The 17884-nt window shown below is 37.2% G+C and overlaps 2 protein-coding genes across 4 annotated transcripts in view; one reads left to right on the top strand and one right to left on the bottom strand.

Moving 5' to 3' along the window:
- The window catches only part of IMMP2L (inner mitochondrial membrane peptidase subunit 2), a 446037-nt gene that overhangs the window by 218432 nt on the left and 209721 nt on the right, over positions 1-17884 (bottom strand). The window contains exon 1 of one of the 2 annotated variants that reach the window (XM_048938011.1): positions 5932-6188. The exons of the other annotated variant lie outside the window; for it this stretch is intronic. Coding sequence (XP_048793968.1) covers positions 5932-6188 — 257 coding nt within the window. Of the gene's footprint in view, positions 1-5931; positions 6189-17884 lie in introns of those variants that run through there. 2 annotated transcript variants of the gene reach the window in all.
- Positions 6442-17884, top strand: part of LRRN3 (leucine rich repeat neuronal 3) — a 36102-nt gene continuing 24659 nt past the window's right edge. The window contains exon 1 of one of the 2 annotated variants that reach the window (XM_048937989.1): positions 6442-6554. The gene's annotated coding sequence lies outside the window, so the exon portion shown is untranslated. Of the gene's footprint in view, positions 6555-16503; positions 17233-17884 lie in introns of those variants that run through there. The other variant, XM_048937996.1, reaches the window with a different exon arrangement.

The raw sequence follows: 17884 nt of genomic DNA, 5'->3' as shown, positions 1-17884 counted from the left end.
TGAGCACCAGACTTCAAATGAGAGATCTATTCAAAACATGCACAGACAAAATAAATGGTTTCCTTAGTAATGGGAACTATGTGAAAGTCTCTGAAACAGCTCCTCCTCCAGTAAGTCATTATGTACATGATTCTTTCTATACTCAACTACTGTACCTTTACTACTATAAAGGTAACTTCTGAAACAGACCACAAAATATACTTAATGTGCACCCACCATTTTTGGCAGTCAAATCACAGAAGGGAATGAAAACATTTTCTGTACTCCTAATTAAACATTTTGGTTTTCTGATCAGTGTTGATGCATTTTTCAGTAACCTTTTAATTAATTTTCTAGATCTGCAATTTGTAAGAAATGAAATTGTGTAAGTAAACTGCTAAGAACTTCAATTTGGCATGCAATTCATTTCAGTAACTTAGTGTACTTGATTTGAACTATCATTAGCTAACCATATTCTGAACACACATTGCCCATATCTGCGCTTTTCCTCATCACCACCAAAATTCCTAATAATAATTGTCACAGAAGAATCATAGAGTCATAGAATGGCCTTGAATGGGTTGAAAAGGACCACACTGATCATCTAGTTTCAACCCCCCTGCTATGTGCAGGGTCACCAACCACCAGACCAGGCTGCTCAGAGCCACATCCAGCCTGGCCTCGAAATTATCTATAACCACAGCTTGAGAATGCTACTTATGGCATGGGAAAACTACTATGAAACTTGTCTTAATCTCGAAACAAAAACAATTGAGAGCAAAATGATATTCTAGTTCTAATATTCAGCTTAATAAGCCTGTACAGATTTTTAAATCAGCAGTATGATTTATGTAAATGAAAAGCAAATAATCTAGAATTAGTATTGTTGTCCATCCATTTTTAATATTAAACTACAATAGACTATAACAAAATAGCATTGAAGTTCCCTGATCAGGTGCTACTTGTGCCACACACTGTTAAAAGAAAAAGTGTCAATCTGTTTCGGATAGAAATTCAGTTAATACTTCATAGAAAGGAAAACAGATATGAGCAAAAAAACTGAAGAAATTCCTCTCAATTAAGACACAACTTTTCACCAGCTGCAAGAATTATGACAGGCTGCAATCAGGAGGAAAGTTCTAGGCACTACCTTTAAATCATTACTGCCACCTCTTCCTTCACCAGCCACAGACAAACTCAGGCAGCCATGGCACTACAAGGTATATCCTATGCATGCATAAAGTCTCACGAACACCAGGCAGATCCTCATGAAATTGCGAAGGGAATCTCAGATTTAAAAAACTACCATTTTGAAGATCCCAATAAACTATGTCCAACTATTATAGATTACAAAAATTGAGACATGATCACAAGACATAAAGCATAGATGAAATCTAAAACTGAATGCACACACTGAGGTTCAAAACCTCTTTACAGATCCCATAATTCATCGATCTAATCCAGCTGCACAGAACTCTCTAGCTGTTTTTCACTACTCCATCTTCATTAAGATTCCTACGCAGCATAGCGAGGTGGTGGTTGCTACGTGTGACTCATTTTTAGCTTTCAGAGGATGCTGCTATGCCAGAGATTCCTGCCTATGTAAATAGATCCAGAGACAAAAATTAGAAGAACTTTGATATTACTCCAAGTTGGACCTGACAGGTGCCAGTATGAAAAAAAACACTAAGATTTTTTAGACTCATGCTGCTCTTCAGAAAGGCTCACATAGTACTGAGACCTGTAACAAGGAATCATACTTTAGTTCTTGCTTGGGAGCTTGTATTTTCTGTTTCATAGAACATAACTGCTACATGAATAAGCGAACTTGCTAGAATATGCAAAATTTCCTCCGTCACCAAGATAAGCATCAGCTGATCATCACTGCTTTCATTCATCCACATCATGTGATTGAACTTGCCTGTACTATACAGCTCCTTTTACTAAGCAATGCCAGTTTTGCCAAGCTGTAGAGCATCTACTACCTACATAGCTTTCAATGTAGTATCTGGTGCTTGTGTAGATGTGAACTTATTCTTATATGAAATTATTTATAGGTTCATGGCCTAGGTTTGTTTCCATCTGCTTTATTCCTATCAACACTAACTCTGAGGTCTAATAAAACAAAGTTGCTAGTGGGTTAAGTAAGGTGAGCACAACACTCTCCATTATGAAGTACAAACTAATTTAGAAGCTCAAACTAATTGTTGGCAATAAGCCTTCCATCTCAAAAAAATATATAAAAATAAAAAATAGACAAAGAACCTGGTTTGAAGCATTGCTTTTGCAATGAATAAATGGTTCAATTGCAGAGGGAGACGCATTAACATGAGTTACTACTCGTCTGTATGGAAGCATAGCCCTTAGGAAAATGTCAATAGTTAGTTGCCATAATATCTAAAAAGGAATGTGACAGTGTCAGGTTAATGCCCTTCATAAACAGCACTGAATATGCTGCTAGAACAGGGTTACAGGAAGCAGTGGCCTTTTTGTCTCTCTTTAAGGCACATCATGCATGACAACTGGCTATAATTAATAAGTCAATTAATAAGTTCATTGATGAAGTCACAAGATAGATTTTCTTGAATCTGAACAATTGCAGCATTCATCCCGAATGGAACATCCCCCCACATGTCACATGGCAGATCCGAGAGGAGAAATGTTTCGCAGAATGGGTGAGAATTCATCTGTCAAACGTCAGCTCCCTCCTCTTTTGCTCTAAGGGATACAGGAAGGAAGAGGGCAAAGAGTCGCCACTTCACCCTTCGGTTTGTCACTGTGGTGCCTCAGAAAGTAAATGTAAATGCCTCAGAAGGGGCAAATGCATTCATAATTGATAAAGCTGCTTAAAATGCGTCTGCTGCTTTACATGTGGACATAATCAGTGTGGATAAGCACTTTTAGAAGAATTTTGTAATTGCTAATTTTAATATAAAGTGTTTCATGTTAGAATTTAAATCAAATACTTGTGTTTGTGGGTTTTTTTTCATTTAATTGCACAATATTTGTTCAGTTTTAAACTACATTTGCAGCATTTTAACTACAGCTGTGTTATCTGAGACTAAAAATATAGAACTGGTCCTCAAATCCCTGAGCCACAATAAGCCTACAGGATATAAAAGGCCAGATATGCTCCATCCTTCACCCTAATTAAAACAAACAAACAAACAAACAAAACACCAGAAAACAAAAAACAAGTTTTGAAATCTTATTTCAATTTTAAAGTTTTAAGAAAAATGCTGGTATAGAACTGCTGTATTTTAATAACTAAGGCTTTTATGCATCACACTAGTTGTCCAGATAAATAATTATTTATTATCATGTGGACCCAGTAATCAGATAAAATGCATGCAAAATAGATACCTGGAGCTAGCATACATTACTTTCATCATATCTCCATCAGTCTGAGATTTTTTCTTTCTATCCTATAACTTAAAAAGCTATGTATATAATTCTGGTGAAATAGATTACACTGCTATTTTAAAACCACCAAGCATCATACTGAAATCAGCAGGAAAATAACTTAATGAATCCTAATCATCATGATTGTATTGTTACAAAAGGTATTTTTCTGCAGCAGATAGTTTGAAAAAAAATTATTTCTTTGCATCAGCTAAATTAAAAAATTCAATTATTTCACTTTTTTTTTATGAGACAGAACTTTATTAGGATATAATAACATTTTAACTAATATGTAAATGTATGCCTATCAAGGAGGTATTTTAATTGCATATGTACTCTATCATAAGAACTCACTTTCTTTATGCAAGTATACTTCAACTGATTTAATTATTTAGCCTTCTAATTACATAGTCCATAGCAATCAACCAAAATGAAGCACTTACATAATCTTAATTTCACATGTCAAATCACTGAATATGATTTTGCATGATTCTCATGCTAACTAGAAAGCTAGATTTTGAATGAATGATTGTGAGTATGCGAGGTTGGGGCAAAACACAAGAAATCTTTATGTAAAACAGCAGCAGTCCCTTTATTCCAGATCTTAATTTTTCCATGGGATGAGATCAGAGAAGTAGGGGCACCTTGTCAGCTTTAACAGAACCTTTTCCCTTTTTCAACTCTGTCCAGATTTTATGCAATTCTTTTATCTTTCCTTTTAACTTCCTTCTTCTCATCCCCCTGCCCAACCTATGCGTGGAGCAGAGGTTTATGTACTTTGTCCAGGGCTGGGTGTGATAACACGTGGCTGGAATAAAGCAGGATTTCCATTTTTCCTATGGGATGTAGCATAGCAAGCAGTCTCGTTTTTCCTGCTTTTGGCTGTGCTTTCTTGAAACATCCTGAGCCCCGTCTCAGCAGAACAGGCTCTTAAGATGAGCAGCATGGAATGCTCATAAGTTCACTTTGGGAAGTTTACAACAGTTTGCATCTCCAGCTTGTGGTGCAGCACAAGGCATAAAGAACTGGAATGTAGCTAGAGATGCACTGGCCCCAAGTGGCTTTGTTATACTTCTCTAGTTCACTTTAGGGGGAAAAAAAGGTCCATAATAAAGGAATGGGAGAAAAAAGAAGGGCCACAGGCCTTCCACCCACCCTAGAGTACTATATGTATTTTCCACCTGTCATTTAAATGCTCGTACTTCATGTATGACTTGTTCTACTCAGATGCATTTATGAAAACTGGATTGCACACGGTTTTAAGGAATAATAAAGTTGTACCTTTTACTTATTCTAGTTGCAGTATTCAAAAATTAGAGGAAGAAGGAAAAAAATGCTGTTGCTTTATTACAGCCACAACAACGTAAGTACCAGTGAGTTAGATTTTACAGTATTTTTCCCTAGCCAATTATAAAAATAAAAAAAAGAAATACATTTAAGAAGTTGCCATTGCATTAATTCAGTTTACATAGTAAGTGATTTTGTGAAGTGTAAAATTATTTTCTGACAGAATAAAAACAAAAATAATGCAGTCCACGATCTCACAGTGAATCAAAATTAAATAGAGTTTTCATAAAATAGTAAACATTTCATAATAGAAATGTGGTGCTATTGCTGTTGCAAGAAGTACATTAACATTGTTTGCTAAATATTTAGAAATATTTCATACTGTTATTAGAGAGTATGGAAAAAACATAGAAGTGTGAAATGTGAACCAAATTTCCCTGTGCTCCACTAGAGGGTGGCCTGTGTCAATCAGGGCTGGAATGCTGAATTCATGCAAGACAGCCAACATTTTCTTAGTTCCGACCTGTTGACAAACAACTCTTTGCATTTTGCTATTGTCAGTCTTCTATTACCAAATAATTTCCTTCATAAAAAAACAGTATGCATTACAAAAAACTTCTCCTAACGGCATTTAGCATTTGTTGTTTTTTATACCTCGAAGGGATAATAAATTTCAGTATAGATTTCCCTTAAATTGATAAAAAGATTTTTGAATTACTTCATGATGTTTGAAACCTCCATGGTTTGTATGCCCTTTGTTCACACAGGAAAAAGAAAAAAACTGAAAACAAACAACATGGCACAAAGAAGGGAGAAAGGAAAAGCAAAGGAAGAAGGAAGGCTGGAAGGGAAATATCTGCGTAGTCCTTTGTTTACATACTTGGATGGCCACAGAGGAGACAATCAGGTAGAGAGATGTTGAAGGAAACTGACAGTATTACACCAACTCCTTCCGCAATTCATTCTTGACTTTCCTTGTTTCTGAGAAAGGCGTGTTATTACTCTTACTTTCTGTTAATAAACATGCAAATATATATATATATATGTAAGTAAAAAAATTTGGAAAAGGAGTATGAAAAATCCTTTACTTAAGCTAAAAGTAAAAGCAGCAAAATGATGGCAATTTTCCTGAATGGTTCCACAGACAGCATCCCTTGAACTGCAGTAACCTCTGCAGAACTTCAGTGATCTCTAATCAGTTGTTCCCAACACAGATAACATCCTTACACAGCCCTAAAAAAAATAAAAATAAGGAATTTAGACCTTCTGAGCTGTTCTGCGAAAACACGAACCACGTCCTGCAACTCCCACAAATCGGAAGAGGTGTCTGGGAGCGTACAGAGGCTTGTTTCGTGCATCCGTCCCCAAAGCATCAGTGTCACGTAACAGACAGCTTCCCACGGCCAACCACGCTGGCGCAGCCGCGCACTACGCTGCAGCTGGGCACGCCGGAGCACTGGCTCCTCTCTGGGGAGTGGAAGGGGCTCAGTTATTAATGACCGCTGAGCAGGCAGCACCATGTCAGAGTGACAGCCCAGAGGGCGGACAAGGCACCGCTAACCACCATGGAAACAAGGAGAAATAAGAGCTAGCGAGCAGCGATCCCTCGCTCCCGCTCCCCCCGCTGGATTGCGAGCCTCAGCCAGGCAGGCAGCAACAGCGCCCTGGCAAACATAAGGGATCTCAGCTGGCAGCACAGAGAGTCTTTCATGCTGTAGGATATCGATAGATACATCTCTGTATTATATACCATTAGACACACACCCACACATACACACACGTATTCAGACTCTGGCTTTAATACAAGTATGTGGTTGCCTGAACCGAGGATCAAAATTACTGAGATGCGAGAACTCCTCCAGCTCTGAAACTATTCCTATCGAAAGGTAAGTTCCTCTTTATTTTCTATCTTGTCCTTATATCTTAACATGTAAACTCTTTCTTCTTTTTGTAAAGTTTTATTAGCATATTTTCACATTTTACTTTCTGAACAGAAATGCAAATGCAATTTGCATTTTGTGCCGGAGATAATCTAAATATGCTTGTGAGAGTATCTGAATTGTGCATTTGTTAGCTTGAAAGAACATCAAAGGGTACCAAATCATAAAGGGAGAACGTTCCCCCTGATGTTTCAGTTGCAAAATCAAATTACACAGTTGCTCTGTGTTTTGAAACCAATAAAACAAGACACAGGACAGCCTCCTTTCTTCTCACCAGGGCTAGGATTAAGGGAAATGCTGTTTATGTCAGGACCTAAAGCCCACAGAGTGGCAAGGCTGAGTGAGCATATCACAAACAGTTATTGAATTTCTGCCAGGCTACATCTTAAGGACTATGGCAAATGACTTCGCTTTAAAAACATCCCCTTTTCAGTCCGAAGGGACAGTGTGAATGTCTGATTACTGATGCAGCTGGAACGGACGCGCTAGGTAAAAAGGATCGCATTAAGCAGGAGAGTTCTCATCTTCTTTGGTAATTAACAGGATCACAGCAGGGTGCCTCCAAAGTGTACTTTCATATAAGGAGACTGTTCAAATTCATCACTGTAAAAGCTGTGCCTGCTTTAGCATGGGAAGACATGAGACTGTTTATCTTTGCTTTCCCTGTCTTTGTGTTCACATGTCTAGTTTTGAGTTTTTGCCCAGCACTGCTGTTCAGAAAGAGAAGAACCCAAGACAGGGAAGCTGAGGGGGCAGTAAATGTGTCTGGGAGAGACCAGAAAAAAAGACAGCAATGATTAATCAATTTAATCAACATTAAATTCCATGCTAGCAATATTGTTGCCCAACGTGTTTGTATTTATGTATGTGTCATTTCTTTTATGCAGTATAACAGTATCCTAGTATCCCTTCAGATGAAAACACATTCAGTGAAGTCCATCAGAATGGATTTGTGATTCATGCACCAGAGAAAGCCAGAGAGATTTTAGTTTACACCATGAAAAAGACAGGTTAGGTATCTGCTGCATGCTTCAAAGTGAAGGAAAAAAAAAAAAAAAAGCAAACCTGTAATATTCCTGCATGTTTTCATTTGCCTTTTAGAATGCTATGCCTGCATTATAAACAGCTCAATATACAGACTATTTCCTCAACCTCCCCCCCTTTACCACCACTCACCCTGTGCACCTTGCAGATCATCATAAAGAACCTGTTCTGTCGCAGCAGAACAATTATTTATTGGTAATTTCCGTTACTGTGTTTTCAGAAACAAACACTGTGAAACAGACAGCCAATGGCTGTAAGCCTGCCACCTTCCCAAAAATGTCAGGAAATGGGTAGCTTAACAATATGTAGAGTAAGAAGTCAATTAATTCAGCTGACCTTTGTAAATGGTGACAATAAAGCAGCTCTGACAATATGCCACAGCATTCGATTTTCCCTCTGGAAAATGAATGAGCTCAAGAAGAGGTTTCCTTTTCAGAGTAGAGAATGAAAGGTATTGAAGCATTAGCTCCTGCTATTGGCAAGCTCGCTTTCTCTGTTTCAGCTGCTGTATGAAATCTGTTAAAGCAAGCTGGTTTATTTCATGACGTGAACCACAACCCCTGGTTCAATTAATTCAGTATCCCCTTTCCACCCACACTTCATGTGCATCTTAGTTGCTAAAAGCAGACCTTCAAGCTACCTTCTTTGCAGAAGCTGGTATGCAAAAAGGAGGAGAGCCTGATTCTGCTCTCTCCATGCTGTATGCAAAGGAGGACTCAGATGAAACTTTTTCTACTGTATACTGTGCTACATGCTTAGCTTTTCTGACTTTGTTCTCACTCATTTCAATGGAAAAATTAAGGAGCTATGGGTAACACCACACTAATCTACACTGCTTTCGGTCACCCATACTTTAACACACTACTTTAACATATTATATGGACATGCCACAGCATTTCAGCAAAATTTGTTTCTTCCAAACATGCACGCACAGAGAAACATGCAGCGGAGATGCAGCACCTGAGCGCACGGCACACGCGATCCCAACCAGCGCACCAGCGCGAGTGCTGGGTGACTGTTTTGGTTAATGCTCCCTACCAGCTCCTGCAGTAACGTGGTTGTGTCAGACGGGGACTGGCTGATGTTGTCATAGCAACCGCGCCGTGCCGCCTGCCCGGGCGGTGGGCCTGAGAGCGGCAGCAGGCCGTGCCTGCAGGTGGGCCGGGAGCGGGAAGAGCTGCTCCGACACGGAGCGAGATCTGGTCAGCCAGGCGCTGCTGCTACCTGCCACGCGGGTCATCCGTATCACGCGTAATCTTTGTTAACCGACGAAGAAAAGCAGCTTATGAAAATCCTCGTGTCCTGCAAATCACTTGTGATCACTCGTGATCACTCGTCCCTCGGGAACAGAGGACGGAATGAAGTGTTTGAAGTGAGAGCAAGCCATGTAGCAGTGCTGCAGCCACTTCCAGTGACACTAATCCCTACCATTGACGAGCACCACTGTGCCTTTAAACAGATGGTGTTTGATAGCCAAATTTGAGAGCAGCTGACAGTAGAAGAAAATAAGTAGAAAACAGAGCTTTTTGAGGCAAGCTCTATCTTACTTCTGAAGGTAATGTCATCATTGACAAACAAGCACTGTTTAAACTACAGGAATGAGTATTTCATAAGTTCTGGTACATCAGTGATTTTGTTAATTCATATATCCCTCCTTCACTTAGTACCATTAAAAGGTGAAGCAGAAGAAAGAAAAGTCTTGAGAGAGATGCTGCCAGAAGGTATCTCAGCAAACCCTTCCACTTCCAATTCTACATATAACAACTAGCCAAATCTGACAGTGACAAACTAGTGACACGTATTGCTCAAGCAACTGTTTTCCCAAGTATATTTGTCTAAAAATGTGTAACTTTTAAAACATAACTATTTTTTTTTAATTCCCATATTTTTAATTCCCTGTATTCCTTTAAAAAGAGTACTCATTCTCATTCTAACAATATAACGAGCAATTAAAATCCATTCCTTTTTTTGAAGGGAAAATGCCTAAGATGCCAGTAGAATTTGAGAAGAAACAGTAGTGACAGATGTCATTAAAAAGGTCATTAAACACATTAGTATTACTAGAAAATCAATACTTCTCATTACAACAGTAAGGTACCTGGAAAACCAAATTACCTTGCCTTTTACTTACTCAGCTGACTAGCCCACAGACTGTGAAATGCCATTGTTGTGAAACATCATTGTTCACAAAGAACATTTGGTAATATTTTTGATGCTAAAAACTTTACTTAAACAAACAGTATGAACCTCAGTGTAATACACAAAATCTATAAATGATGTCATTAATGTCACCACAACAAATCTATACATATGTCACCAATATCACCACAATAAATTCATATCCTCAACTGACCTGAAGTGGTAAGTTTCGCTGTCTCAGCAAATGGAGCTGTATTCATCTGCACCAAAGGAATATCCAGTATGGGAGTCAATAAAATTATTCCACCTTGGGTTCCATTGGAGTAGCTGAGTGTGCTACCTGGTGGGAAAGAGCACTTTCACAAGTACAAAACACAGACTACATTCAAAATTTTGCTTGATCTACTTGCCCTCCTCTGACAGGATTTACTCTTCTTTATATATGGAAGATGGTGCTAAACAATAAGCCAACCATAACAAAAATGAAGAGCAAATGAAACAAGGAAGTCAACATGTGCATGCTTTCTTCTCTCAAAATTTGAAGACATGCTCTAGTTATATACGTGAAGGAGATATTATTTGATAAGTTAAACTTATGCTCATTTACTTCTATTTTATAATTTCTTAGCTCTAATTTACCAACTGCTCGAAAGAACAAGCTACAGATGGGCACTCACCCCTAGCGTTCCCAAGACTGCTAACTGGTTTGCTGCACAGCACAATTGCACAGACATTAAAGTGAAAGGGAAGCATAGTTTCATAAATATATATTTATATAATGCATCCTTGAAGCAATTATCCTTCTTTGGAAATATTTCTTCTTTACCAAAGATTTCTCTCAATATAACTCATTCTCTTTCAGCCAGCCTGCTTGCAGTAACTGCTTGGCCACAAGCAGTAATTCAAAGGAAATAAGATCTCTGTGTTCCCATTATTTCTATTCATCTGCTGTATTTATGGAATTCATTAAAATATCTGCCCCAAATTTAATGGTATCTTAATTCAACTGACCTCTGAATTAGAACAGAGAAGATTTTTTACCTCTTCTCTGCTTTCAACTCCCACAATCCCAGTGAAACTGGGAAACATTTTTTGACAACATTGGTACAAAAGAAATCATTTAACAGTTCCCTTTCCTGAATAAGCATATATACTTAGAGTTAAATACTGCACAGCCAAATTAAATGCTGCAGAGATTGTTTTTTCCGAAGTATCTATTGATTATTAGAAGAACCACAGGAGTCTTTTACTAGAGGGTACTTGTCAGACAAATAAGACTCTGCCAGGAGTCTAAAAATCTCAAACTTCTGGTAGAGGAAAGGTGAAAATGTGTCTTGATATTGTGCCAAAGTTCCCTTGGATATTTGGTTAATACTGATGTATTACAAAAAAATGTTCATACAATCTTCTGCCTAGGGATCAGACAATTTCAGAAACTGCCTGTTGAATAAATTACAGACTAATAATCCAGATTAAAAAAAAAACACATAATATAACACACAACGAGAAGCAAAGTTGTGCATTGAGACGTCTTTTAAACCACCACAGCAGAGCCAGCATCCTGGGGAAGAGGAGTCTTCTTAATAGCTTTTACAAAGGCAAGGTGTTGGCAACACAGATGTCAAAAATTACCAGGGCTCTTCTAGTGTGGTGCTGAGAGGTTTGAGGGAATCCTAGCTGGCAATCGTATTGGTTGGCTTTGTAATCCTGGTGATAAAACACAAAGTCATCCATATTTGAGACAGCAAGCAAAATATATCTCTCAATTGGGAGGCACTTAAATAAGTGCAAATGTTTAACTTGTTCCCTGAATAAGGATAAACACAAATGTTTCTGCTTCTGCTGTACCATAACACATCTCTGCTGAAAACAGAGATATATTCATGTCGCTATTTATATCATATTTATGTGATTTTTCTGTACCTGAAGTTCTAATAAAATTGCTTGTGTTGACAGGGATAATTTTTATGCGTAAACAGAGACTTTTCTCAAACATTTTAGCCAATGTCATATCTGTAAATCAGAGGACTAGAGATATAGAGATATTAATTCTTTTTCCTACCCCATTCTCATTCCTGTTGCCAAGTTATTGCAGGCCCCTGAACTTCTCCACTCTGGAAAGCAGCTTTCTCTAGAGATCACATCAAGCATCAGCAAGTTTTGCAGATTACACCAAACAGTGAGCTCGTACTCCATGTTTCCAATAAGTACAGCATTAGCTGTTGAATTTCCCACCCCTGCTGGCCCCATCTTGCTTGCCACAGGAGCAGAGAAGAAGTAAAGACTACTCCAGCCAATGCTCACATGGAGATAAACCTCCAAAAGATTTCTCTTCTTTGTACAACTGCTCTAAACCCACTGCACAATATAAAACTGCCATTTGTCATATGTCCCACACATAAATCAACCGGTCTTTCAAAAATTAGTCTTCTTTCCCCATTGCAAAAGTGTTTCAGGAACAGTACAACAGGTTTACCCTTACCAAGTTCTAAACAAGCAGAAAAGAATCTTTCAGTATGAAAATAAAATTACAGTCAAGTGGTGTTTCATTACTAGTGCAGCTTGAGGGATGTTATCTGTGTAACTCCCTTTTCATATCAGTTTATAACAAAGCATAGCCATTTTGGTTACCCTCTAAGTGTAACATTGCAACTTTGTCCTAGATACTATTCAGCATACTACACCTTTTAGCACATGTATTTATTTTCATACAGGATGTGCCACATTAACTTTGAAAAAACACAGCTGAGTCTGTACAGTAGCTGTTCCATGACAGTCCTGGAACTCCATTTGAGTTTGTTTGGCCGGTTACTTACCAGAAAGCACAAATACAAGACCAAAATAATACAACTCTCAAGAGAAAGGGAAAGATTAATGCCTATTATGCCAGTTTGCAGAGGTATCGTTACGAGGTGAGAGAAGACAAAATGAGGTAATTGCAAATATAATGATCTGTAAAACTAGAAATGGTTGTCTGAATAGCGATTTCACCCAGCACGTATAATTCAGGTAACATATCCTTCTGAATGTTGCTTTGCTACAGATTACCTAGTCATCAATATTATGTCAGACAAACACACATTTTCAGTCATTCAGTTTTTATTGTGCAATAAGAGACAAAAGGGATATCCACTATTATTCTAGTTTAGACTTCTAACTGCAAAAATGCATAAGGAAAAGTACTGTGCTCTACAGCACCTAAGCTGCTGAATTCTATTTCTCTTGGGCACAAAGTCCAGCCCAGTAATATGGGGGGCTGCACAGCACTAGACCTACATTTTTCACTTCCACAGCCTCAGAAATAATGTCCTGCTTGGACATACACCAGAAAAACCCAATACCCACACTGATAAGAAGAAAACCCCTTAGATATTAATGCATAGACTAGCATTAGTAGAGTGAACTTTCCTCAGTATTTCAAGAATCCAGCATTCAGAACAAGTTCTACTATAATTGGACCACATCCTCACTACTGCTTTATCTTAGCAACAATCAGAAGAGCTAATTAATTTGTGTTCACACTGGTATAGACGGTTCAAAGCCTTTGAGCATGACAAAACAACTTCAAGAAATAAGCCGAAGAAAATTTGGTTAAAAATTCCCAGGCTGTCTGTTATTTTACCCATTGTCCACAGATAAGTTGGGAACTGCCTGTCATCTATCTCCAACACTTGTGATACTGTATATTGCTGCACAGATCTCAGTAAAACCAGGGTAGATCAAAGCAACTACAGGAGCCTCACCTGCAATTGTTATCCTTTGTTCCTTCTTGATAATTTTTTTGTGTGTGCTTGTTTCTACTTTTTAATTAACACTATTTGAACAGAGTTCAGCGTAAAAGTAATTGTAAGAGAACGGTCTGCTAAAAACACACAAATAAAACTACTACCATTAAAATTTCTGTATTAGAACAATCCAGAAACCTTTCACAGATGGTACTCAGAATTGATATATTTGAGTGTAATTCCACTTCCATTTGTAGTAAATGGCAGAATTCCCATTGATGTTAACATCAGTGTAAAAGGGATTTGTAAAAGCTTATTCCCTTTGCTTTTTACTATTTGCACCATTTCTAACCAGAAACACAAGTTTCATCATGTTGCTTCACTTCCATTACTGCCACAAAGGAAAAGATCCTTGAGACCTTTTATTCCTACTGAGAATAATTCTAATTCCTACACGTTATGGTCCAGCCTCCTTTTCTAAAAGAGCTGTATGGATATCCAAAACTTCTGAAAAATAAGATTTCAGATGAAAAAAAAAAACACCTTGGAATCACAATCAATATCCCCTAGAAAAATTGGCTAAGTAGTTTTACAAGAAACATGCTGAGAACCTGGAAACAAGTCCATTTCTCAACTTCAGGACAAACTGAGTTTAATTAAACAAAATCATAACAAACATTTTGCAACTACTGTATATTCTCCTTTGCCTGTGTGAGGAAACTGTAATATTCAGAAACAACAAATGGCATATTATCAGTTTTGATAAGGAGATACAAGCTTTTTCATTATTTAAAATGCACCTTATCTTGAAATGTACCTCACAGAAAGTAAACTGAAACACGTGGTTCTCCCTATTTCATATTTCATAGGTTGTTTTTTTTTCCATAAAAACATCAGTGTTTACATTCCCAACTTAATATCTGGGAGTGAGTGGAATGAGATTAGGTTTTAGATTAGATTTTTTAGAATTGCCATAATTAATTTGCTAACTGGAGTCTATTGCTACTTCACAAAAATATCAGGAAAACACAAAGTTTTTCCAAGTAGTATGGACATTAAAGATGTAAACGTATTCCTGCCATTAAGATTTCCACTTAATTCTCCCAAATGTTCAGAGGAAGGACATACAATAAAACTTTGGCTCTAATGTTTTGTCATAATGGATACTTCCAACTTAATTTTATTTTTTTTTTGCTTAACTGCTTATGACTTGTGTCCTATTTCTCCATAGTTCCATTCTAGCCTTATGTAAATTTCTCTTACTAATTAGATATATTAATAATGTTATGTCTCTCAGAAAACAAACATTCATACTGAGATATTCAGACACTCAGATCTTCGTGTTTGTTGCATAAATCCATCCTGTCCAGCCTATAAAAAATTTTTCTAAGACATTGATATTTGCCTATTTAAGCAATGCCTCCATTCACCTATAGTAAAGCGTGTCTCAGTAATTTCATTATTCTATTAATGATCATTATTGTCACTATGGGGAGTAAATCCAAAGCAAATGAAAATAAGAACTGTTTCTTTTAGATATTTTCATCTGTGCTCTCCAGCTGCTACCCAAGGCACCTCTGACATTATGGAGAAAAGACAGTATTTTTTACTCATTTTTAGGTGTAATAAAGAAACAGGCAAATTTCAATGTCTACATTAAAGAACATTTCCAGTAATAATTACAATAGTAATCTAGTGCTAGATTCTTTGTTGCTCCATTTTATGGATAGAAACTATAATACTTGCTCTTGCATGTCCTTTTCTGATTTGGTAACATTTCTAAGTTTTATACTTATTACTAACCCTGTTCAACAGTTAGACCTACAAGCTGCTCTAAAGGAATTTTATTTTTTCTACAGTGCAGCATCAAAAATGTATGATTTCATGGGAAAAATACTAATTCAAATAGAATAAAATGATCTTTCTTGCGTATTTGCCTTAAGGGTTTTGAAAATAGAAGTCAGGGAAAGGTTTTTCAGTTTATTCTTAGTTACTTACATGAAAGAACTTCCTCTAATAGTTTGTTATTTTCTTTTTTTTAATTTGCTGATTGCCTGTGCTACAACTGCAAACCAGATTGTGGTGCCTTTTTAAGGCATTTAAATTTGGGAATATTTCATACATATGAACATTTCATAAACGTTCACTTAACAGTAAACCATAAGTAGATTAAAAGTAAAGTTATATGCAATTTCAACAATTCAGTTGCTGAAATGTTAAATTTCTCATACATTGCCCCGGTCCTTAAGTGCATTTTGAATCTCTGGTTATCCTCTCAGTTGAAGTCAAGCTTCATCAATGGAGTTATGCCAACAGAGGTATCTCATTTTAGAACAGAAAAGCAGGACCTTTCACTCTCTTAAGTCCAGGAAAACTCTTAGACTTTCTTTTCTTTTTTTTTTTTTTTTTTTCAAGTTTTACTTTTCATCCCTGCTTTGACAGTTTCTAAAGTTCACAAAGACCACAAAAATCTTTCAGTTTAGTTTAAGTGGCTATGGATTAGGTCTCAGTAGTATTTACTTTCTTTTAAATGTCAGCTCTCCAAAAAGAATTATGTTTCTTGAAGAGTATGACTTTGCACTGTGAATATATGCTGTTGATTAGAGCAGGTATCATTACATCAAGACAAAGTGATGAAACTCTCACTGAAGAGGGATTTATAAGCTGTGTTTCAAGTGCCAGGGTCTTGAGCGTCTGCACACCTTCACTGTCCCATCTAGAACTCTTTGCTCATCAGCCACAGTCTCCATTTCAGCACAGGCCCAGCATGCTCACTCCTATGAGGAGCTGTACGCAGTCCTGGCTCTTTTGACTTTGCTGGCTGAGCTTTGGACTTGTGTTGGTATGTCATTATATCAATCCTAGGAAGAGTACAAAGACCTAGATGCAAAAACACACCTGATTCAGATCTGTCACAAAAATGGTAATGGTTATGTTGAGACTGTAGGCCACCTACAACCATTCAGTCATAAGCTCATCAAAGCTGTGGTAGTTTCTCAATACTGCTGTTTAGCCTATCCCATAGAAGACAGTGAAACTTTCAAGAAGTCTCAATACATTTTTTGAGTCATCTACTCCATCATTAACTGAAATACAGATATTTCAGTAGGGGAGAGAATGAGTAACCAATACTAAAGGCTGAGGAAAACGTTCAATTCAATTAAAAATAAACTTGCATTAGCATTGATTACAAATATTTTTTATTGGTGTTTAATGTACAACATCAAATCTACACAAACCAAAATCAACTGCTGTATCTTCAAAATGGGAAAGTCTCAGCACAATGTTATTAAATCCTTTACAGCAACTGTAAGAAACTCCAAAGCTCAGTTTTACTTTCCATAGGTCTGACATAACAACTGACTTTACTTTGAGCAGGAGATTGGACTAGAGATTTGCTGAGGTCCCTTGTAATGTGAAATATTATATGATGCTATGATCCTTTCCAAATTCCCGATAATTTCTGTAGAGGGGCTTGCTACTTCATCGACAAAGGTGTCATAAAACACAAGTCAACAATCTGCAGCTGTCTTCATCAGAATCTGCTTAGATGTCTCACTATGACTGTACTGGATGAGAGCAATTAAGATGTTACCAGGACTGAAAGGAATGTTGCTAATCTCTACAATGCTTTGAGTTTGGTCTCTAATTCAGTGGGATGCAGCTGAAAATTTTGAGAAGGCAGACAGTCTGACAGACTACTGTTTAAACATGAGGTAATATTTTCTTTGTTGTTACTCACCAAGACAAGGGTAACTTGACCACATCTTAACAAATACTAAAAATGGTTTAAAAACTTTCCTATTTTGTTTTAAAATTTTAAAATAAAATACTGTTTACTCAGATAATAGAAAATAGCTATTTTCTAGAAGGGGAAAAGCCTGATTCCCTGGAGCTTTACCATCTTAATCTATAATCTGTGTAATTCTGTTCAGCCAGGTGTTCGGTGTGTTCCACAAATCTGACGCTCTACAGATTCATACAGTCTTGAAAATACAGCATTAGCAACTGTGAATGAGAATTAACATAATGACTGCTTCATGTTAAGCTCTAAACTTCAGCTTTCTCTTCCTAGTGTGGTATTTTATGTAGTGAATATACTTAATCTGTTTCTCTCTTTGTGTGATATAAACCTGCAACAAGCTTCATAAGAAGTGATTCAGCTGAGGAAGCTTGCCTTTTTAGAGCTGTTATTTGTGCTGATTTTCTCAGAGTTATCTCCAATATCAAAATCCATCCAGTAATTACTTCTACCAGAGTAATTTAAGAAACATGAACTGGTCAATTAGAGTCGCCAAAAACTTAGAGTACACTTAAATAGATAATTAAATGAACAGCATTTTTATTCTCAAGCTTTGAAAAAACACA

The sequence above is a fragment of the Lagopus muta genome, chromosome 1, assembly GCF_023343835.1.
Source record: "Lagopus muta isolate bLagMut1 chromosome 1, bLagMut1 primary, whole genome shotgun sequence".
Lineage (NCBI taxonomy): Eukaryota > Metazoa > Chordata > Aves > Galliformes > Phasianidae > Lagopus > Lagopus muta.
Note: the sequence above shows the minus strand (reverse complement) of the source record. Positions and strands in the feature narration are given on the sequence as shown.